This window comes from Thermobia domestica, chromosome 10 (genome assembly GCF_964235325.1).
Source record: "Thermobia domestica chromosome 10, izTheDome1.hap1.1, whole genome shotgun sequence".
NCBI lineage: Eukaryota > Metazoa > Arthropoda > Insecta > Zygentoma > Lepismatidae > Thermobia > Thermobia domestica.
In genome coordinates, this window is record NC_137463.1 from 135,231,731 (window position 1) to 135,256,043 (window position 24,313).

The 24,313-nt window shown below is 36.8% G+C and overlaps 1 protein-coding gene across 1 annotated transcript in view; it reads right to left on the reverse strand.

Annotated features, from left to right (window-relative positions):
- Positions 1–3,485: 3,485 nt before the first annotated feature.
- The window catches only part of LOC145662724 (chitin deacetylase 7-like), a 234,483-nt gene continuing 213,655 nt past the window's right edge, over positions 3,486–24,313 (reverse strand). The window contains exon 6 of the mRNA XM_081728588.1: positions 3,486–3,875. Within this exon, the coding sequence (XP_081584714.1) occupies positions 3,587–3,875 (289 nt within the window). The 3' untranslated portion in view covers positions 3,486–3,586. The remainder of the gene's footprint in view (positions 3,876–24,313) is intronic.

Consider the following 24,313-nt stretch of genomic DNA (forward strand, 5'->3'; position numbering starts at 1 on the left):
CATCTGTTATGCTGGGTTTGAAAAAGTTTTGAAATTTGCCTTAAGAAAAAAAAGTCACTTTTCTCCGCCCCCACTTGGCGCCATGAAGTTGACCATCTGGTTCCAAAATGCATCTGGGGTGTTCTTCGGTCTATTCTTGACTTGACCAATAAAAGAACCGGCCAAAATACCTGTTATAGAACCTAAATAAGCGGTTAAAGACAACACTTACGCCATGATATCTAAAGATACCATAAATCCTAAAAGGGTTAACGAGAAGTTGCGTAGTTACGGATTAGTATATATATATATATATATATATATATATATGTGTGTGTGTGTGTGTGTGTGTGTTGTGTGTGTGTGTGTTTAGATACTTAGGGCAAGAACGTATATTTTATCTCTGAATTCAGATATATTCTGTGGACACAACTACAAAAGAAAAAAGATTGAAAAACCCCAGCAATAAAACGACAATGCTTTGATTGACGAGTCCTTTTTATAACATAAATACAATTATATCATTGCCACGGACGTGATAATTGCAAAAGCCGCATAATGGTTCTTTTCCATTTCAAGCTCTTTATTTTACTACGGCGGGAACACAAATTACCAAGAAACAGGAATTGTTCTTTCACGAATGACAGGTAGAAACGCACACACACACACACACACAACCAAACATGATGGCCCTCTTTTGTTCGTTAAGAAGAGAGTGGAATTTTCTGAAATAGTTCACATATCCTCCGAAAGATGTCAGGCTCTATTGACCTTCTGCGAGATATATCTCCGAGAGATATCGCCGTGTGTAAATAGAAAATATTTTTCTGGCATAGGATAAAAAAAATCTCTACCTCTGATGATTTATCATCAAATCTAAAAACGCCCTTAGAGAAAATGGAAAAGAGAGCCAGGGAAACTCGAACCCAGACTTGTTCCAGTATCATAAGTAAAGCTAGGTTGTCACTTTAAAGTCTTGTAACCGATCTTTCTATTTACTGTTTACACATTACAACTTTCTGAAAGCAAGAAACATATATCTCGACTCATGCAGCACTGTGCTCTAGTGGACAAATAGTGAACCTTCTCATTAAAAATGTGTATTTTGGCGTGCTTTCCCTCCCCCTCGAAAAGAATCCGGTGTTTCGGAAGCGGCGAAACTTTTTTTCTTTATGTCAGCGAGAGGGCGATAGCAGGTAGCAAGAAAGACGACCCAGAAAGTTGCACATGGTTTGACTCATTGCAAGAGAAAAAAAAACTCCTTGCAAGATGTATGTCTCTTTCAAGACTATGTTTACATGCAGAAATATTGTAGGGTAGCAAGATCTTTTTATGACAACTATAAAGATACTTGTAAAGTGACAACCCAACTTAAAAGAAAAATGTTGCTTTCGCCAAAAAGTAAGAGGAAACATTGCTTGTTGAAAACGTTATTGAAAAACAATGTTTATTTTATTATCTATGAAATTGTCTTGAAAGATGCAAGGCCCAGAGGAAAAAGAACAAAATTTGTTAGGAAAGGGAAGATCTTTCGAGTAGAATTCCTGGCCATACGATTGACTCTGCATGAGTGTTACTGCTTATTGAAGGTTTTCTAAGATTTTCACCAGAAAGCAGTTTATTGCATTCAGAAAAAAGAGGAATTTCAAGTTCAGCTTAAAGCTGTTGTGTTTGATGGTTCACCAGGTCTAGACTCATAATAGACACCCTTGTGGGGAAAAGACTTTTCTGTCTACTGTAATATCTCGCCGAACCGAGAATAATTCCTGTCCGTTACGAAGTTATTGAAACTTTGGGGAGAAAAGGACTGTCGCGTCCGTGTCTGAGAGTGTCCGTAAAAAGGAGGATTTTGTTCCGTAAGAGAACATATATTTTTGGCGGGACAAAAAAATCTGTCCTTATTATAGAGGCGTCCGTTATTGAGAGATGTTCGTTAAGGGAGGTGTCACTGTATTAGCATAACGCAATCACGTAGATTTCAATAGACTTAATCATCATAATGCCGTTTACAATAAATTGAAATATCAGAGAGTTCAGAAGATATGATAAACATTATTAAAATTTATAACACGGTTTAAAATTATTTAACTGCATGAACTTATTCCAAATAAAACTATTCAAACAACTATTGCTGTAATGCTATAGAAGAAACAATCGTCTCAAAATATCCTCACAAGCACGTCATATGAAGCAGTTTACCAACTTGTTCCCGTATTTCATATCTCCGGAATCATCTACGTGATCGAATTTGATATTTATCTAAGCACTCTTCCGAAATATTTTTTTAAATCCCTTTTCATTTGCTGTTATTAATTCGAAACAACAGTACCAAGATACTTTTGATGTCTATTGACCCGTCAGTATCAGTTACGTTTTTACTGTGTAAAAGTCTCCAAAATTTGGGCATTTGTGATACTGTGGTCTTCTTAGTTTATAACACTTAATAATAAATTCGGTATTTTAACATTTCTAAATGTAAGTTTAACATGTAGATTTAAAATATATTTGAAAATATGAGAATTTGATGTTAAGTGATGGATTTTTAATAGTATGGTTTTGGTCTGCTAGGTTTTGGATGGCTAGATTTCGGCCAGGTGAGAACTAGGGCGGCAAGGTTTCGCCCACGTGAGATTTTGGCCCGCAGGTGTCTTGGGGAGGCGATGCTTCGTCTTCGAGATTTTTTCCACCTCTAAGAGAAGACTGAAGTCTCTATTAATTGGAAGCTACTTTTGATTTCACTCAAATCTGACGGGACGAACTGACGGATAGTGAGTAGACGGCGATTGTCTCACGAGAAAAGTTCCTACTCCAATTAAGACATTTTTGCAATAACACATGAATGGCTTCAGTAATCATCTGGAGAAATTGAAACTACTGGTCTCTGATCACTCGCCTGCTGTTACTTGTTTCCAGAAAACTCAATTTCAGCCTTCACAACCATTTCATAAATTAACATTTTATTAATGATTCCGTAATGTAGTATGAAATAATCGTTGATCACAAATATATACAACGGGTGGTTTACGCTTGGGATGGCTTTTAAAATGATATTCTTGAATACAATGGAAGCGTTTTGTTCATATTTCATAAATAAATATTTCATCAACAGTAGTACATAGAGCAAAAGTTATTTCTCAAAAGACCACAGCAACTAGTTTACTCTTGGGAGTGACTTCACTTCAGACAATTTTCTCTCAAACTGTTCGTGTAATATATAAATAAATCTAGAATGTGGCATTAGCAATTTTCCATTGAAAAATCCATAATGGTCAGTTTAATCTCTTGGGGGTGATTTTTCTTCAGACAAAATTTCTTGAAAACGCCTATTATAAGTTCGTTAATATTGCGAAATATATGTTTCAGTAATAACTACGTCATATTAAGAAACTTTAATGCGGTGGCTCGTGATTTAGGTGGAGATACAGGAAAAATTGAAAAGCCTGATGTGTATCAGAATATTGATGTAGTAAATATTAATGAGTTATTGAAAATAATGAAACAGAAAATAAATATAAAGTGATTTATTTTACGAAACTGAAATCAACACTGAACATAAATTAGTTTGGAATATACATAAAGCAGAAACATTGTTCGAAAATTATGGAATCTAAGTTCGCTTACTTCCTAATGGATAATCTAACCATGGATAATATTTAGGACATTTAGATGCACATTGAGTCATTATTCTCGATCCACTGGGAATATCAGATGACATTTGAACTTTGGCAGCGTAGGTGCATACTCTTGGTCTCAGACAGGTTGAAGGTTTCACAGCAGAACAAGTCAAAGCTGAGTGCTTGCCATCACCGAAAGGCGCCGGTTTACGAATCCATTCCAAAGCCTTTCCTATGCTCACGATATATACATCCTTCAATGTTGCCAAATAATCCAAAAACCTGGAAAAGTAATAATTGTGCTCGATATTTTATGAAGTTTCATTATATTGACATTTATATCATATTTTGATATTTATAACAAAAACCTTAAGAAGTTAGCACAGCAATAAGATAGGAAAACCAAACAAAACCTTTTATAGAATTCGAACACCTATCAACACTGTAATTATCAAAACATATCATTGCTAATAACCTAGTAATACAGATGCTAAAGGGACAAAGACTCTTAAGGACAAAACAATGGACTCTTAAGGACTCTTAAGGATGAATTCAATGTTTACATTCATCATTTAACACACCAATACTGAATAGCTTCGGTTTATGTTTGGTAGACTACTTGGGGCATTATGTATTTAATAAGAAGAACGGTTGTCATTAGTGATGATCAAATGCAAGACCAAGACCAAGACTTGGGTGGTCTTGGTCTTGGTTCTGTTTGCACGAGTCTTACAAGTCTTACTTTTAAGAAATATTATGCTTTTCATAGGTAAATTTTACTCCGGATATAAGGGATAATAAATTCTATAATGCGCCAATAGTAACAGAAATATCATGTATGTTTCTAAATGTAATATAGTTTACCTTCGTGTATGATGATAATGTACAACATAGACGACGACCTTTATTTTTTTTTTCAATGGGTGCCCACGCTCCACTACTTATAAGATAAATCACAACGTTTTGTAATCTTTTTATATTTTTTTAACAGATCCAGTACTTCACTAAGTCCACAACTGGAGAGACTACTCCAGAGACGCATGAAAGAAAATCAAGACGGCACAGGTTACTGAAATACTATGAATTGCAAAATAATTTTTACATTCTAAAGGCGTCAGATTTTTTTCTTTTCAACTACTAATTAGCTATTCTAAGTATTGAACAAACTTCCAGTTAAATATTGATATTTTGTTTTACTGATTTCAATATGTACTCTATAGGGCGGAAACATGGATATCACGCAAAGGCTACGAAAGAAAATTGGAGACTTTCGAAACGCGGGTATGAAGAGAAAAAAGGAGATAATTACCTGGATTGAACGGAAAACGAATGAGAAGGTGTTAGAAATAGTAGCAGTAGGGAAGAAAAGAAGAATTTGATGTAATTAAGAGAAACTGGTTGAGACTAGTGTTGTAAAATTTCCGGAAATTTTGAACTGGCTGGTAAAAAACCGTTTTCTCCGATTTCTTTCCGGAAAAATTGGGAAAATAACAAACATTTTTGTATTACGTTAGTTTTACTAGTAATGGAACTTTTTTTCTTTTGCCGAACGCCTGAAAAATGTAATTGAGAAATTTCAGTATTATGAATATTTAAAAAAGAAAGTTTCGAAACTAAAACTGTTCTAATTATTCGTGAAAATTAATAGTCTGCACTCATTTCCTTTATGTGCCTTTTTGTCGTTTATTCCTGGTTGTGCATTAATTACAGAACTTTTACAGTTGCATACAAGTCTATCATAATCAAGCGTTCTTTCACACATATCAAAGATTGACCGATATACTAATTAGCTAATAAAACACCAACTCACAGACCCACCACACAGTAAAGTAAAGCATTGTTAAACCCGACAATAGAAGTAATACATAACTTGCGCTTTGATTTTATTATCTTTTGTATTTTTGGCTGAGAGATATAGATTGTTAAGTTTCGGAAGATATATATGATAGTTTTAAGGGCGGTTCAATGTTAATTCAACAATCACAAGACAATTTATTTAAAATGTATCTATTAATTTTTTTTAGTCTTTACTATCTTTCTTTGTTTCGGCAAAATTTTCCTCCGCCAGTATGTCTTTTGTTTGTGGATCTCCCTGTTTATATGAGGTGTTAATGGATCTAATAACAATAGGACTATGAGGATTTAGAAGTGCTCTTACATTAATAATTGCACATGGCTTGTGTTCTTCGGGATTATTTTGCCTTGCAAATATTTCTTACGAGCGTTGTCATGTAGAACAATATCCAAGGATGAATTTGTTAGTATAACTCCAGTAAGACGCACTTAATGGATACGTTAATCCTATTAATATACCTTTAGCCAGTAATTAACAACACTATTGAAAGGACAAATATTAGTATTAATATAATAAACGGATTAAGATACCGTTCAGAGCCCATATACTGTTCAACATTTTGTTTTTTTAGAGCCGCTTATAGACCTGCGTGCAGTTAGCCCCCCCTCATTCTAAATTTAAAATTATTTTTATGTCAATCGTTTGATCATCGTTTGATCAGGTATGATCAACCATTTCTAACGTTTGATCAGCTTTACTAACATAAATATAAGCGATATTTAGTAGGGGGGGCTAACTACACGCTAGCCCCCCCTTCACTTCAGATTCAAAATTTTTCGATGTCAATCGTTTGATCATCGTTTGATCAGGTTTGATCAACAATTTTCAACGTTTGATCAACTTTAGTAACAGAGATATAAGGGTTCCAAAATGGGGGCCAGCCCCCCCTTCACCTCCAATTCGACTTTTTCTTATGTCAATCGTTTGATCAGGTATGATCAACCATTTTTAACGTTTGATCAGCTTTACTAACATAAATATAAGCGATATTTAGTAGGGGGGGCTAACTACACGCTAGCCCCCCCTTCACGTCAGATTCGAAATTTTTCGATGTCAATCGTTTGATCATCGTTTGATCAGGTTTGATCAACAATTTTCAACGTTTGATCAACTTTAGTAACAGAGATATAAGGGTTCCAAAATGGGGGGCCAGCCCCCCTTCACCTCCGATTCGACTTTTTCTTATGTCAATCGTTTGATCATCGTTTGATTAGGTATGATCAACCATTTTTAACGTTTGATCAGCTTTACTAACATAAATATAAGCGATATTTAGTAGGGGGGGCTAACTACACGCTAGCCCCCCCTTCACGTCAGATTCGAAATTTTTCGATGTCAATCGTTTGATCATCGTTTGATCAGGTTTGATCAACAATTTTCAACGTTTGATCAACTTTAGTAACAGAGATATAAGGGTTCCAAAATGGGGGGCCAGCCCCCCCTTCACCTCCGATTCGACTTTTTCTTATGTCAATCGTTTGATCATCGTTTGATCAGGTATGATCAACCATTTTTAACGTTTGATCAGCTTTACTAACATAAATATAAGCGATATTTAGTAGGGGGGGCTAACTACACGCTAGCCCCCCCTTCACGTCAGATTCGAAATTTTTCGATGTCAATCGTTTGATCATCGTTTGATCAGGTTTGATCAACAATTTTCAACGTTTGATCAACTTTAGTAACAGAGATATAAGGGTTCCAAAATGGGGGGCCAGCCCCCCCTTCACCTCCGATTCGACTTTTTCTTATGTCAATCGTTTGATCATCGTTTGATCAGGTATGATCAACCATTTTTAACGTTTGATCAGCTTTACTAACATAAATATAAGCGATATTTAGTAGGGGGGCTAACTTCACGCTAGCCCCCCCTTCACGTCAGATACGAAATTTTTCGATGTCAATCGTTTGATCATCGTTTGATCAGGTTTGATCAACAATTTTCAACGTTTGATCAACTTTAGTAACAGAGATATAAGGGTTCCAAAATGGGGGGCCAGCCCCCCCTTCACCTCCGATTCGACTTTTTCTTATGTCAATCGTTTGATCATCGTTTGATCAGGTATGATCAACCATTTTTAACGTTTGATCAGCTTTACTAACATAAATATAAGCGATATTTAGTAGGGGGGGCTAACTACACGCTAGCCCCCCCTTCACGTCAGATTCGAAATTTTTCGATGTCAATCGTTTGATCATCGTTTGATCAGGTTTGATCAACAATTTTCAACGTTTGATCAACTTTAGTAACAGAGATATAAGGGTTCCAAAATGGGGGGCCAGCCCCCCCTTCACCTCCGATTCGACTTTTTCTTATGTCAATCGTTTGATCATCGTTTGATCAGGTATGATCAACCATTTTTAACGTTTGATCAGCTTTACTAACATAAATATAAGCGATATTTAGTAGGGGGGGCTAACTACATGCTAGCCCCACTTCATGTCAGAATTGAAATTTTTTGATGCCAATCCATTGATCATCATTTGGTCAAATTTGATCAACAATTTTCAAAGTCTGACGAATTTTACTAACAGAGAAAGAAGGGTTTAAAAAATGGGGCGCCAGCCCCTTCCCTTACAGCTCCGATTTGGTGTTTTCTTATATCAGTTGTTTTATCTACGTTTATTCAGGTTTGAACAACAATTGCCAACGTTTAATTAACTTTATTACAGGGACTTCTAACACTGCTAGAAATAAACAACTATTAAGTGTATTTAAGTGTATTTTAAGTGTCTTTTCAAACAAGAAACAAGAATGTGTAATAGAAAGGGAACAATTACATAAATACCCTTTGGCTGAAATGCTGAGCTTCGCATGGTAAGAATAATATTTATGCAAAATCTTTAAAAGTAAAGAAATGCGTGACGTATATAATCGAATTAAATATATAAACACTATTAAACGTTTTATAAAGGTCCGTCAACTTGGAGTCAGGAATCGGCAAATCACATATTAAACATGTTCATAATTTGGTACACATTTTGTACATCTTTTAAAAACATTTGTACACCCATGTGTTTCCAGAAATTTGCGATCAAAATTTCGCACTCCAACTTGACGTTCAAGTGCGGGATCACCAGATTCGAGATTTAGGTAGCTAAAAATAATATGCGAATTTCGTACAATTTTGTACACCTTTAAAATAATTTTGTACACTTCTGTGTTTCGAGAAAATTACAATCAAAGTTTCGAACTCAACGATCATGTTGGAGTACGGAGTGTTCATATCGAAGACTTAAGTAGACAAAAATAATCTACGTATTTTGTACACTTTTGTACACCTTTTAAAAAATGTGTATACCCCTGTATTTCGAAAAAAATGGCATTTAAGTTGTGGTTTCTGCCATAAGCAAACCATCAACTTGGAGTGCCGATTGTCAATATCAGACATATACTAAGCAAATAAGATTGTACCTGTCCCGTAGAATTTTCTACAGCATTCAAATAATTTTGTGAGCTCCTCCGTGGCTAAGCGGTAGCGTACGCGCCTTTGGTGTGGGAGATCTGGGTTCAATTCTCAGCGGGAGCTCATGTGGTTCGGATTCCAGTTAATCAGTATTCCCGCCTAATATAGCCTCGCTACTGAAAGGACGTTAAACTCAAAATCAACTAAACTCAAATAATTTTGTTAACCCCTGTGTTTCCAGAAAATTAGCTCTAAAATTTCGAACTCAACCATCAAGTTGGAGTGCGGAATTTTCATACCGATGACTTAAGTAAACAAAAATAATGTATGAATTTTGTACACTTTTGCACAACTTTTTTAAAAAATTGTGGCCTCCCAGTATTTCGAGAAAATTGACCTTAAACTTACGCAATCTACCATAAGCAAACCATCAACTTACGTGTCTGATGTTGGCCCCTCACCTCTTCCAAATTACACCAAACGTCGTCCATCGGATGTGCATCGTTAGTGCATATTAGTGCACTAAGAACTAACGTTAGTGCTATCAGAGTTTACGAGTTTTTGAAGATTTTTGGTGGGGACTTTCTTCATATGAAGTTTGCTCGCCACCCGTCTTTATACAGACATATTTTCACCAAACTTATCACATCATTAGTGCATTATTAGTGCACTAAAACGCACTAAGCACTAAGGTTAGTATTACCCTATTGTGGAACATATTCAAGATTTTCGGTGGGTGGTCCGACTTCAGATATATCAAATTTCATACTAACTGACATAGATAGGTTACATGGGTTAACGGCAATCGTAAGTGCATCGTTAGTTCTATTAAACGCACTGAGCACTAATGTTAGCGTTACCATATTTTGGGATTTATTCAAGATTTTTGGTGTCGGGGGGACAATTTCAGAAATATCAAATTCCATACAAACTGTTATTTTTTTTCTAGAAGTACTAATGATGCACTAACGAATGGCACATTTTTTTTTCATTAGTGCTTGAAGTGTGGGCAAGTTCATCATGATCCCAATGATATTTTACTTGTAGCACCTACACTAATGAACCACTAACGTTAGGGGTTGTTGCACTAAGAACCAGTAACGATGCACCAATGATTTTGTGATAGTGTTCCAGATTCAATTACAATGTTAAAGCATTCATCGACTCACGCGGAATTATTGCATTCTACAAGTGGAAATTTGTATTTATTATTATTACTTTAATGAAGATAAAAGAAAACCGGTTCTAGATGTTTATATTTCTGACACACTGCTGATCTTTGTTTCATCCACCTGGGTCAAAGTGACTAGCATAAAAAAGGGTGTGAGGAGCCCCCTGCTTGGTTGCCATGACAGTGAGAACGGCTTGCATTGTTTTTTTTTATCTCTTCCAGGGGTGTAGCCACGAGGGGCTCCCAACGGGGCCAGCCCCCCAAACGACTTCCTCCCCCCCAAACGACAGCTTTAATGTTTATATATAAATAATAATTTTCCGTTTCTCTTCATCAGATTTCCTTCAAACTTGGCACATATATACAAGACCGAAAATAAATCGACACGTATTTTTTTGTTTCTTTCGGGAAATAGGTTGAAGGGGGCAAAGGGCCCCTTTCCAAAAAAGGGTCCGCTTGATTAAAAGGGCCACTTTAAAGAAACTAAACTCTGCCCATGCAAAGATGACTTCAAAGTAGAGAATACCGGTTTTGTCGTTTTTGGGAGAAAGGGTTATAGGGCCAATGCCCAATTCGAAATGACAAAGGACCCCGCACAATCCTTACGGAAATCGGATTTTCGTGGAACTGCTTGAAACCGTGATATGTTGTAGATATCATGTTTCTAAGAAAAAGTCTCAATGGACACAATCACAAATCACTGACCGTTTGGCCACTTAAAAAAAAAAAAAAACAGCAGATGATAACATTCTGGATTTCGGTAAAAATGACTAAAACCGTGATATGCTGTAGATATTGTGATCCTGAGAATATGTCTTAACGGATATAACCACAAATCACTGATCGTTTGACCACTGCAGGGCCACGTTTTTAAAAGCAGCCGAATATCCTGATATTGTGGATTTCGATCAAAATGACTGAAACTCTGATATGTTGTAAATGTTGTGATCCAGAGAAAATGTCTCAATAAGCACAGTCAGCAATCACTGACCGTTTGGCCACTACAGGACCACTTTTTTGAAAAGAGCAGAAGGTAACGTTATTCTGGATTTCGGTGGAATTGCTTGAAATCTTGTATGTTGTAGATATTGTGATCCAGAGAAAAGTCTCAACGTGCGCACCCACCAAACAATGACGGTTTGGCCACTACAGGGCCACTTAAAAAACGAACAGAAGGTAACAGTATTCTGGATGTTGGTGGAATTACTTGAAATCGTGATATGTTGTAGATATTGTGAACCTGAGAAAAAGTCTTAATGGACACAAACACCAATTAGTGACCTTTTAGCAACTACGGGGCCACATTTTTTAACACAGAAGAAGGTAAGGATATCTGGAATTCTGGTAGAATTGTATAAAATCATGAAAAGTTCTAAATTATCTCACAACCCGAAACAAGGATGGAAGAGTAGCGGCCAATATTATTTAAGCATACCGGTAGATAACATTCAGATGCTCATTTTGCGAGACAAAGGAAAACTCTAGAATGTCCTAGACATTTTTTCTCAGGATCACGACTTACAACGTATCACAGTTTCATTCATTTACACTGAAATAAAATATGTCATTATACTCGGCTGTTTTTTAAAAAAAAAAAAACTGAGCCTGTAGTGGCCAAACGGTCATAATTCGATAGTTGTGTTCATTAAGACTTTTTCTCATGATGAGATCTTCAACATATCTTAGTCTTACTCAATCTTACTGAAATCCAGAACATCGTTGTACTCAGCTGTTTTCAAGAAAGTAGCCTAGCCCTGTAGTGACCAAACGATTAGTGATTTGTGGTTGTGTCCATTGAGACTTTTTCTCAGGATGACAATATCTACAACATATCACGGTTTCTGTCATTTTAACCGAAATCCAGAACATCACTATCTTCGGCTCGGCTGCTTTCAAAAAAGTGTCCTCGTAGTCAGGCACGTAGCCAGAATTTCGTAATAGGGGGGTCCGTGAAAAATTACTGCGGTTATCACACCAGGGGTTCGATCATTCTAAACTATTTTACTGCAAAGATATATTGGTTCGTTTAGCTAGGATTTCGTAATGTGGGAGGGGGGGGCATGACATGAAATAGTCTGGTTACACATCAGGGGCTCGATCAATCTAAACTATTTTACTGGCAACATACCCATATTGGTTTGTTAGGACTATTATATTAGGATATGTTAGTAAGTATTTTAATAAAGAACTATGAAGAACCTCGAGAAAAAGCATATAAAAAAATATTGAAAAATATATATTCTTTCAGTCTTCTTAAGTTCTCCAGAGAGACTACCTGATCGAATCGATTTATCGATCGTCATTTGTAGTCCATAGGATTACCATGGAGCTAGATGAAATTCGGAATGCTCCGTTATAATAATATCCCATTTCAACTTAACCGTCCCCCCAGTTTCCTCTACACAAAGCTCCTCATAAGAAAGAGTAACCAAACGCTTGCTGTAACTTTATATTTTTAACGCTGATTCTTCTTTTTTCTCGTTTCTTTTTATTTCGTCCTTCCTTAATTTTTTACATTTTTGGTTCCGAAGGGGGGGGGGTCCGGACCCCCCGGACCCACCCTTTGGCTACGTGTCTGTCGTAGTGGTCAAACGGTCAGTAATTAGTGGTTGTGTCCATTAAAACCTTTTCTCAGGATCACAATATCTACAACATAACACAGTTTCAGTCATTTTCAACGAAATACACAAGATCACTATTTTCGGTTGCTTTCAAAAGAGTGGTCTCGTAGCAGCCAAATGGTCAGTGAGTGGTAGTTGTACCCGTGAAGACTTTTCCTCAGGGTCATAATATCTACAACATATCACGGTTACAAGCAATTCCACCTAAATTCAGAATACCGTTACCTTCTTTTTCCAAAAAGGTGACCCTGTAGTAACCAGTCAGTTATTGGTGGTTGTGCTTCTTGGCTTGTTCAGACTTTTTCTCAGGATCACAACATCTAGAACATATCACAGTTTCAGTCATTTTAATCGAAATCCACAATATCACTATCTTCGGCTGCTTTCAAAAAAGTGACCCTGAGTGGCCAAACGATCAATGATTGGTGGTTATGCCCATTAAGATTTTTCTCTGGATCACTATATTTACAACACATCACGGCTTTAGTCACTTTACCAAAATTCAGAATGTGATTATATTCGGCTGTTTTCAAAAAAGTGGCCCTGTAGTGGCCAAACGGTCAGTCATTTGTGGTTGTGCCTATTGAGACGTTTTCTTAGGAACATAACATCTAGAACGTATCACGGTTTCAAGCAATTCCACGGAAATCCAATTTCCTAAGGGTTGTGTCCTTTATCATTTCGAAGGGGGCCATTGCCCTCTACAACTCTATTCTCGCAAAAACGACAAAACACGTATTTCCTATTTTTAAGTCATCTTTCAATCGGCAGAGTTTCATTTCTTTAATGTGGCCCTTTTAACCAAGGAGGCCCTTTTTGAAAGGGGCCCTTTGGCCTCCTTAACTTATTTCCCGAAAGAAACAAAAAAGTGTCTATTTATTTTCGGTCTAGTATGTGCCAAGTTTAAAGAAAATCCGATGGCGAGAAAACCTTGTGAAGCTATCTCCTTTACACTGTCACTTTTTGGACTTGACGGGTTTTTGCCCCAAAGTCTTCAATTTACTGCGATTCATATTTGACAGTTTGAAGTCAAATGTTTTAACAAGGTACTTCAAATACTACCATTAAACAACGGCACTAAACTAATTAGTAACGATATTATATATTTTTTATATGTAACTAGTGTTTTTTAATTTTGTTTATCAGATGGAAAATTTAGTGGAAAATAAAGTTTATTTTCAGTTTTCCAGTTCGGATTTCATTCGCTCTTTTTAATGCTACTTGATGTGTAACAGGATATATAGCTGTTAATAAAATAATTATGTTTTTTAGTGACGAATAATAAATACATATTTTTGTCAGGAAATCTTAAAGAAATTAAGTGCAATTCCAAAGGTCAGTCTTATGTATACAGGTAGCCAAGAATGTTCTGTCCCTTTTTCTGGAGGTATGTGATCCATTGGCCCTCGCACCGTGAGTTGAATGCGAATGGAAATAAGGCGAAGGTCAGTTGTTGGTGTGGGTCGTACTAACGTACTAACTGGTTGTGACAGTTCAGTTATTCCGTGAACTTGCGTAAGGACAGAGTGAATATGAGACCTCCACAGAATTATAAGGGCGTGTATGCTGTACGAGTTCAAACTGGGGTCAAATGTCGCTGCAGTGAAGTAGAAGATATGCCAGGCCTTTTGTGAGGGTGTCGTGACTACGCGGATAGTGCAGTGGTAGTTTAACAAGCTTAAGGACGGTGACGAAACACTCGAAGACGCATCACATGCCGGAAGACCAACACATGTACAAAATGAAGATCTTCAAGCAGCAATTTAGGCTAACAGTGCCAGACGTGTGAGGAACTGGGACTACAATTCAATATGAGTGAAGAAATCATTCGGCAGCACCTCCATCAACTGTGGAAACACTACAAGTTGGGTCGATGGATCCCACATGATTAAACTCCGGGCCAGAAGGCAACGCGAACAGACACCTGTTTCTTTGTCGTCTTGTCTGAGGAAGGAGCCATTTCTGGACAGGGTGTTGACATGTGATGATAAGTGGGACCTGTACGAAGCTCCACGGTGCCGCCGTCATTGGTTAGCATCCATGAACCAGTTCCAAAACAGTCGAAACCAGCACTGCACCAGAAGAAAGTTCTCTTGTGTGTTGGGTGGAGTGCTCGCTGCATCGTGCATCTTAAGCTGCTATCAGTTGGTCAGAGCATCAATGCAACTGTGTACTGTCAGCAGTTGAGCCGTGTCCAAGGAAAACTCAAAGATGTGGAGCCAGCAGTTCTGAATCGCAAACGGGTCCTCCTGTTACAGGATAACACTAAGCCCCACGTGGTAAGGATGACCCGGGACACCATTCTACGCCTTGAATGGGAAACACTATTGCATAGGCTATACTCCCCGGACATTGCACCGTACGATTATCATCTGTTCCATCCCTTGGACAGTCACCTTAGAGGAGGCCAGTTCAAATCCCTAGTAGAGATACAAAATTCACTTGATTATCTTCTTCGCTTCACGCTCCACGCAGTTCTACCGCGATGGAATCCATGGTCTCCCAGAACATTGGCAGATCATCGATGCTGATGGGGACTACCTTTAATCTTCTAGGTAGTCTTAGCCAGAGGTAATACATCGATGTTCGAAGGTGGTGTGTGAAAAAGCGATATAACTTTCTTGGTAACCTTTATAGATAGGTTGTGTGTCCAAGGGCTTAAATTGAAATAGTTATACACAAAGGTATAATGTTTGGTCCGGTTCAGTAGTTCTTGATGAAACATAATAAAAACTACCTGGAACATAATTTATGGAGAAAAAGCAATAATAATAATAATAATAATAATAATAATAATAATAATAATAATAATAATAATAATAATAATAATAATAATAATAATAATAATAATAATAATAATAAGCTAAATAACAGTGTTTTTACTTTTCCGGGAGGAAACAAAAAATTTCCGATTTTTCAGGTCTCAAAAAAAACTAACTGCAACACATGTTTTTTGTTTGTTTGTTTGTTTGTTTTATACATTGTAGCTGGCCCCTCTTCAAAAACGAAGAGCCCCTCCTACTTAAACCTGCTGTCTACACCCCTGATCTCTTCAAAAAAGTAACCTTACTTTTGCCTTCGAAAAATGTTTAAAAATAGCTTACACGGGAATCTGCGGCTGCTTTGTACGTCATAGCGGTCACTGGTGTCCTTATCAAAGAAAATGCCGTCAGACGAATACCGTTACAAATAAATAACAATTAAATATATTTTAGTTCTTTCCAAGCAAGCTCAACAATGTTCTAGGTAGAGAAGAAAGTAAAATTGATAGCGGTGGCGGCTCGTAAGTGAAAGATATGATGGTTTGCACTTGCCACACTTAACATAGTGTATAAATTATAATACACTATATACCTATATATATTAGTAGAAGTACTCGGTTTAGCACGAGAAGAATAATGTTTATGTAAAATCTTTAAAAGTACAAAATGCATAAAAATATATAACTCTGAATAACGCCTTCGGCATTGCTTTTGTATTACAGTAGTGCAATCTAATATAAATTACATACATCAATATGAAAGTTAAATTTTGAAATAAAATAGCAAAGATAATAACATGTATTTTTGTATATAATTTCCAATGTTTGTAGAAACTTGCAAACATAATTATTAACAGATACTAAGAAAGGTGTAAATTTCGTCTAGGTGAAGGCACCGAAGGGGGGGCAATCAACGCCGAAATATTTGTCGCCTATGGTCTCGAAATGTCTACGTCCTTGGGCACACAAGTACCTAAACGTTTAAAGTTTGTTAGCAGTCCACACAAGGAAATTATACAGAAATAAGTAAGAAGTAAGGAAGAGTAGATGTACAGTCAGAAACAATATTAAGTATAGATTGGACCTATTGTTTCTTATACCTCCACATTTACTTATTATTGTTTCCGACTGTACACGAAAGATGACAATACGATACTTATCGTAAATTGATGCATGAAGATGCTTCAGCTGTTATTTGATGTTGCTGATTCAGGAGTTTCTTCACTACTCCATGGTCCAAGAGAGTTTAAAAAAAAAAAATCTTTTCATGTTAGTTTTACATACCTATCTTGACTCTCTTTGTCTCGTTATTGTGAAACAACGCGCTATTTGAATCACTTCAAACGAAAAGAAGAGGATTTATACTCTACAACTTTCTGTACTCATTTTCCTTCAGGGAACAAATTTTTATTGGTCCATCCTCTTAGCATACAGAATTCCGATTTACTTTAATTTTCTGCATAGGTAGATACACTGGCGAAACTCCGGGGGGATGAGTCCCCTCCAATCTTGGAACTGAGGGGTACTGTCCCCCAATAATTCGATTTGAAATGTGTTTTGGGGGAAAATATGATTATTTGTGTCCGATTACCACAAAGGAAAGTGAGAAGAAATTTATGTCCTTTCAGAATAGCCTCAAATCTGCCCCTGCAGGTCTCCCAATGTTGAAGACAATTAGGGATGCGCACGAGACGAGCTGAGACAGGAATTTCCTGACAAAATTCGAGTAACGACACGCCTCTTCCAATTAAAAAAAAAGCGTTTTTCGAGTCGAGACATCACTTTAACAGAACATTTTCGAGACGAGACAGCCACAAATCTTGTCTCGTGCGCATCCCTAAAGACAATTCTAGTTTTCTGATACTCTACAGCATAGTTTTTTAACTTCATAAATATTTTAAACATCTTTAAAAAATTGCTAACGGTCTTATCCGTCACTCCCCCCCCCCCTATGTTGAATACAGATTTGCGTCGCTGGGTAGATAACCGAATGTTTCCCCTGGTAGGTGGCAATTTATCATTGTTTCTTTCTCAAACTTATATCACTTTTATAGCTCTGTTACTGTTAGTAAAGTTGATCAAACCTTAAACATTGTTGATCATACCTGATCAAACGAAGATTAAAAGATTGACATTAGAAAATATCAAATCGGAGGTGTAGGGGAGCTGGCACCCCATTTTATAATCCTTATATATGTTACTAAAGTTTATCACACGTTGAGAATTGTTGATTAAACCTGATCAAACAATGATCAAACGATTACCATAACAAAAGATCTAATCAGAGGCGAAGGGGGGCTAGCCCCCATTTTGTAACCCTTGTATCTCTGTTAGTATACTTGATCAAACGTTAAAAATTGTTGATCAAACCTGATCAAACGATGGGTCAAACAATTGGCGTCGAAATATTTCCAATCGGAGGTGAAGGGGGGGCTAGCGTGTAGTTAGCCCCCCTACTAAAAATAGCTTATATTTATGTTAGTAATGCTGTACAACGTTAAAAATTGTTGATCATACCTGATCAAACGATGATCAAACGATTACCATAACAAAAGATCTAATCGGAGGCGAAGGGGGGCTAGCCCTCCATTTTGTAACCCTTGTATCTCTGTTAGTATACTTGATCAAACGTTAAAAATTGTTGATCATACCTGATCAAACGATGATCAAACGATTGACATAAGAAAAAGTCGAATCGGAGGTGAAGGGGGGGCTGGCCCCCCATTTTGGAACCCTTATATCTCTGTTACTAAAGTTGATCAAACGTTGAAAATTGTTGATCAAACCTGATCAAACGATGATCAAACGATTGACATCGAAAAATTTCGAATCTAACGTGAATGGGGGGCTAGCGTGTAGTTAGCCCCCCCTACTAAATATCGCTTATATTTATGTTAGTAAAGCTGATCAAACGTTAAAAATGGTTGATCATACCTGATCAAACGATGATCAAACGATTGACATAAGAAAAAGTCGAATCGGAGGTGAAGGGGGGGCTGGCCCCCCATTTTGGAACCCTTATATCTCTGTTACTAAAGTTGATCAAACGTTGAAAATTGTTGATCAAACCTGATCAAACGATGATCAAACGATTGACATCGAAAAATTTCGTATCTGACGTGAAGGGGGGCTAGCGTGTAGTTAGCCCCCCTACTAAATATCGCTTATATTTATGTTAGTAAAGCTGATCAAACGTTAAAAATGGTTGATCATACCTGATCAAACGATGATCAAACGATTGACATAAGAAAAAGTCGAATCGGAGGTGAAGGGGGGGCTGGCCCCCCATTTTGGAACCCTTATATCTCTGTTACTAAAGTTGATCAAACGTTGAAAATTGTTGATCAAACCTGATCAAACGATGATCAAACGATTGACATCGAAAAATTTCGAATCTGACGTGAAGGGGGGGGCTAGCGTGTAGTTAGCCCCCCCTACTAAATATCGCTTATATTTATGTTAGTAAAGCTGATCAAACGTTAAAAATGGTTGATCATACCTGATCGAACGATGATCAAACGATTGACATAAGAAAAAGTCGAATTGGAGGTGAAGGGGGGCTGGCCCCCCATTTTGGAACCCTTATATCTCTGTTACTAAAGTTGATCAAACGTTGAAAATTGTTGATCAAACCTGATCAAACGATGATCAAACGATTGACATCGAAAAATTTCGAATCTGACGTGAAGGGGGGGCTAGCGTGTAGTTAGCCCCCCCTACTAAATATCGCTTATATTTATGTTAGTAAAGCTGATCAAACGTTAAAAATGGTTGATCATACCTGATCAAACGATGATCAAACGATTGACATAAGAAAAAGTCGAATCGGAGGTGAAGGGGGGGCTGGCCCCCCATTTTGGAACCCTTATATCTCTGTTACTAAAGTTGATCAAACGTTGAAAATTGTTGATCAAACCTGATCAAACGATGATCAAACGATTGACATCGAAAAATTTCGAATCTGACGTGAAGGGGGGGCTAGCGTGTAGTTAGCCCCCCCTACTAAATATCGCTTATATTTATGTTAGTAAAGCTGATCAAACGTTAAAAATGGTTGATCATACCTGATCAAACGATGATCAAACGATTGACATAAGAAAAAGTCGAATCGGAGGTGAAGGGGGGGCTGGCCCCCCATTTTGGAACCCTTATATCTCTGTTACTAAAGTTGATCAAACGTTGAAAATTGTTGATCAAACCTGATCAAACGATGATCAAACGATTGGCATCGAAAAATTTCGAATCTGACGTGAAGGGGGGGCTAGCGTGTAGTTAGCCCCCCTACTAAATATCGCTTATATATATGTTAGTAAAGCTGATCAAACGTTAAAAATGGTTGATCATACCTGATCAAACGATGATCAAACGATTGACATAAAAATAATTTTAAATTGAGCATGAGGGGGGGCTAACTGCACGCAGGTGCTTATAGATTATATTTATACTCATATACTCAACATGGAATACGAGTTCTGCTCGAATAAGAAGGCTTACTTGTTAGCGATATACCTACTATTCCTGCTCAAGCCCCAAAGAATTTTGTTGTAATGGTAATTTTGTTGGAAAAGGTTTGATTGATATGAAATATTTTGTTTATTGCAGTTCTAGCCACTTAACCTTCACACTAACCTTAGCTCTTTAATAAAATTTACCGCTCCGAGAATTGAGGAAACACCGGTCAGATGAAGGGATTTTCTAGTGCGACAAATTTTATCTACATATATGAAAATGAAAGTGACTATATTTGTAACTTAACAACTCTTGGACCACCAGACTGATCTCGATAAAAATGTTCAACATAGATGAGGTTCGGGCCTGGGATGGATTATACCATTTCACTTTGAAGGTGCAACATGGTGGAAGGAAGTGCGGATATATATATTGAAAATTACCGATCTTACTTTTCGGCGTTGCTGAGATGAACAGTGACATTTCCGATGAAGCTTAAATTCAAATTCAGGCCTGCAACTTATGGGGGGAAGTGGATATATATATATATATATATATATATATATATATATATATATATATATATAAGTGATTGAAAATAGCCGATGTCAGTGTCGAATCCATAGTTTTCGGGCTCGCTGAGGTGAACAGTGACACTTTCGATGCCGTTTAAATCCAAATTTATCCCCCGCAAACTGAGGGAGGAGGGAGATATATAAAGATGGTTTAAAATAATCGATATTAGTGTGAATCCACAGTTTTCAGGGCTGCTGAAATGAACAGTGACATTTTCAGTGCAGTTTAAATCCAAATTCAACGCTGAAACTTTAGAGAGGGGAAAGGGGGTGATATATAAAAAAATGATCGAAAATGACCAATATTACTGTCGAATCCATAGTTTTTGGGATTGCTGCGATGAACAGTAACACTTCCGATGCCGTTTAAATCCAAATTCAGACCCACAACTTGGGGAGGAAGAGATATATAAAAATGACTGAAAACAGGAATGTCATTTCAGCTTTTGCTTGGGGGGGGGGAAGATCCCTTGATATAAGTAAAATTTCGCACTTTTCACTAATTTATTACTATTTTATTGATAAATCTCAAACTTAGGTTGAGGCAATTGCCCCTCCCTGCTCCCTAAATGACGCTCCTGACAAAATGGACGATGTTAGTGTCAAATCCATAGTTTTCGGGGTCGCTGCGATGAGCAGTTACATTTCCGATGCTATTTAAATCCAAATTCATCCACGCAACTTGGGGGCGAGGGGATATATAAATATGATCGAAAGTGACAGATATTAGTATCGAATACATAGTTTGTGGGGTCACTGAAATGAATAATAGCACTTCCGATGCCGTTTAAATCAAAATTCATCCTCGTAACTTGGAGGCAGGGAAGAGGAAATATATATAAAAATAATCAAAAATAGTGTCGAATCCATGGTTTTTGGGGTCCTAAGATGAACATTAACACTTCTGATTCTGTTTAAATCCAAATTCAGCGCAACAATTTGGGGGAGGGAGGTGTGGATATTTAAAAATGATTGAAAATGGCCGATATTAGTGTCGAATCCATAGTTTTGGGGGTGTCTGAGATGAACAGTGACATTTCCAATGCCGTTTAAATCCAAGTTCAGCCCCATTAGTACTCCTAAAAGGGACGGGTGACATGTAAAAGTAATAGAAAATGACTGATATTAGTGTCGAATTCATATTTTAGGGGGTCCTAAGCTCATTGGTGACGGGTTGAGTGCCCTTTATATCCAAAATGAAACGTATCCTCCCTTTGCGAAGAACTGGTATTCTGCTAGTCTTTAAAAACAACGAAACAATTTCACATGTTAAATTCTTTAATATATTTGTAACTGCTCAAGTTTACGCACTTGTGCGGTGTATATGTTTATATATAAATAAGATAATCTCTTTTTTCGAGTTGTTCAAAAAATATAAAAGTAATAAAGAGGGATTTTTATCAGAAATCAGAAAACTAAAAAGTAAAATTAAAAGCTCTTGCCTTAAGTATTTTTCCTGCTAGCGAAATAAGTTGTATGTATGCTGCAGACACGTTACAGCAAATAAGATTTACATCAGGCGAAGAAACAGTTTTTAAATTATATTTTCAGAGTTTTGCCAAAATTTCCGAAGAAAAGATCTTTTTAATGGGTTCAAAATTTCCGTAAATTTTACGGAGCACAAGGAAGATACGTATCTCCATAATATATATATTTGATTTTAACATACTGGTATTAACTAAAATGAATCTGGCCCTGTTGTTTTAACACTTCCCTGCCATAAATCTGTAACTTTATAAGATTACTTAAGATAATTTAAATGCGTCTGTATTAATTAATCTAACTAGGATTATATTTTAGTATCTTTTGTAGCCATAACTCAATTCTATCATGGTGCTAACTTTAAATGTGTGGTACAGATATATTTGTTGCCACAAAATTTCCCTGTTTTAACACTAGAAACATAACTACTCAATGATCTTAACTGTAAATAGTCAAGATTGCTATAACCTGACCAGGATAGCTGTGCAGTTTTGGGAGGATGGCGCTGCTGTTGTGTTTACATCAGTTTCTTGGCGAGCGCGGTGGGACAGGGGAGCGGAGAGTTTCACTCTGCAGTGTATCCAACGGTTTTTTAAAGCTGCAGTTTAGATGTTGTGCATAGTCTAATCTCTTTACGCTTAATAAAAAACGCCGTAACTTATGTATGTATTGTAGTGAACCATCCCTGAAGTAATGCAGATGTATTGTGAATAGTGATTTATGAATGGAAATTACCAATTTAAGAACAACATAGCACAGTTGACAATTCAGTGAGCTACTACCGTGTATTAAACAGATTGTATAAAAATTGATTACGTTTTATTCGATTTCATTATAAAACAGTAACAGCCTGTAAAACGCAGGAATGACAATGTCAGTGACTAAAAGATTAATTTTGGGTTGATAGCTTAGAGTTTTGCGCAATATCTTGTAACTGTAAGTTTAAATCAAGTTAAGGTTAAGGCTCATGATGCTGCTTTTTAAGTGTATGTTTATCGATTGACAAATAAATTATTTTTTCGAGTTTTAGCCAGGGAGGAATCTCGAAACGTTTCCTCTCGAGAACTGTGGAAGCCCTTTCCGCTGGTCTATTGGCCAGCGCATGTGCTTTTATTGTATGTGGTTCTGGATTTGATTCCCATTGAGAGAACAAAATTTAATTTTACAATCCTTCACTCTCATTAATCATCTGTCTCCTCTAGCATAAACAACATAATCATGGGACGTTAAAATAAAGAAATTTCATTTTCTTGTTCGAGAAATGTGAACCCTTTGGGGGAAAAGGAGGTGAAGAATGTTTTCCTTCATTTTTTAAAGATTTATGGGATTGGATAGCTTGCCTTTAGGGATTGATTTGTACAGTTTGGTTCAGTGCACCCTTCTTTTAGGATCATTATAGAAATCCAGCCCTTTGGTAGAGTTCGAATAAAAGTATTGATAAAACATCAGCGTATGAGTGGTGTAAGAGTAAGTATCATTGCTTCAGCGCACAATAAATTTTATTTATGAGGAAAGAAATTACCTCTGGACTAACTCTGAATTTCTCTCAGGTTTTAGCTATCAGGTCACAAAGAATTAAATCTACTAACTGTTTTCACAAACAATATAATTTTGAAACTTGGGAGTCTAGTGTTATATTTGTGTCTGTAGTATATAATAATGCTGATACGTTATTCTGTTGAACATCTTAAAGGTATTTCTCGATTGACTTCAGAGGACTGAGTTTAGCCCGTAAACACAAGTTGCCTATAGTTCAAACATATCAGATGTACGGTCTTGTTTAATAAAACCTGCTCCTCCCCGTCCTCTATCTGAAAAGTCCTATATTGTTATTCACATATGAAATTCAAAGGCAAAGTTAATCGTCTTTATTCCGTTGTATTTTTATTTCAAGTGTAAATATTAAAATGCGCTACGCATGGTTGCAAGAGGTTGGGTGGCTTTTTTAAAAAAAATACTGAACTGACATATCTAACATTGGCACTCATCTTCTTTATAAATTGATGTAAGAAACGGCCGATTGATTTCCAGCCAATTACTTCATCACCGGTATCTTTGAGCAGTGAGATAACAATGGAAGACAAACTTCGTTCTTTTCAAACTTGATACTTTGAAAAACTTATGAAAGTGGTTTTGTTATTCAAATACATATTCGCTCTAATCAATTTCAGAAGTAATAAAGTAATGGCTGTAAGAGTTACCCTGAAAATGTATTTTGTATGCTTTCTTTTTTACGTAATTCAGAGATTTTGTCTGAATTTTACTGGAGTTATAAGGAACATTCAATTATCAGGCACCCCATTTTAATCGCTCCCCCTTCGCCGTCAATGCAACACTTCTAACCGTCTCCCCAGGGGTCCTGGGTCCACCCCTGATTGAGATGGCACATAAAAATAACT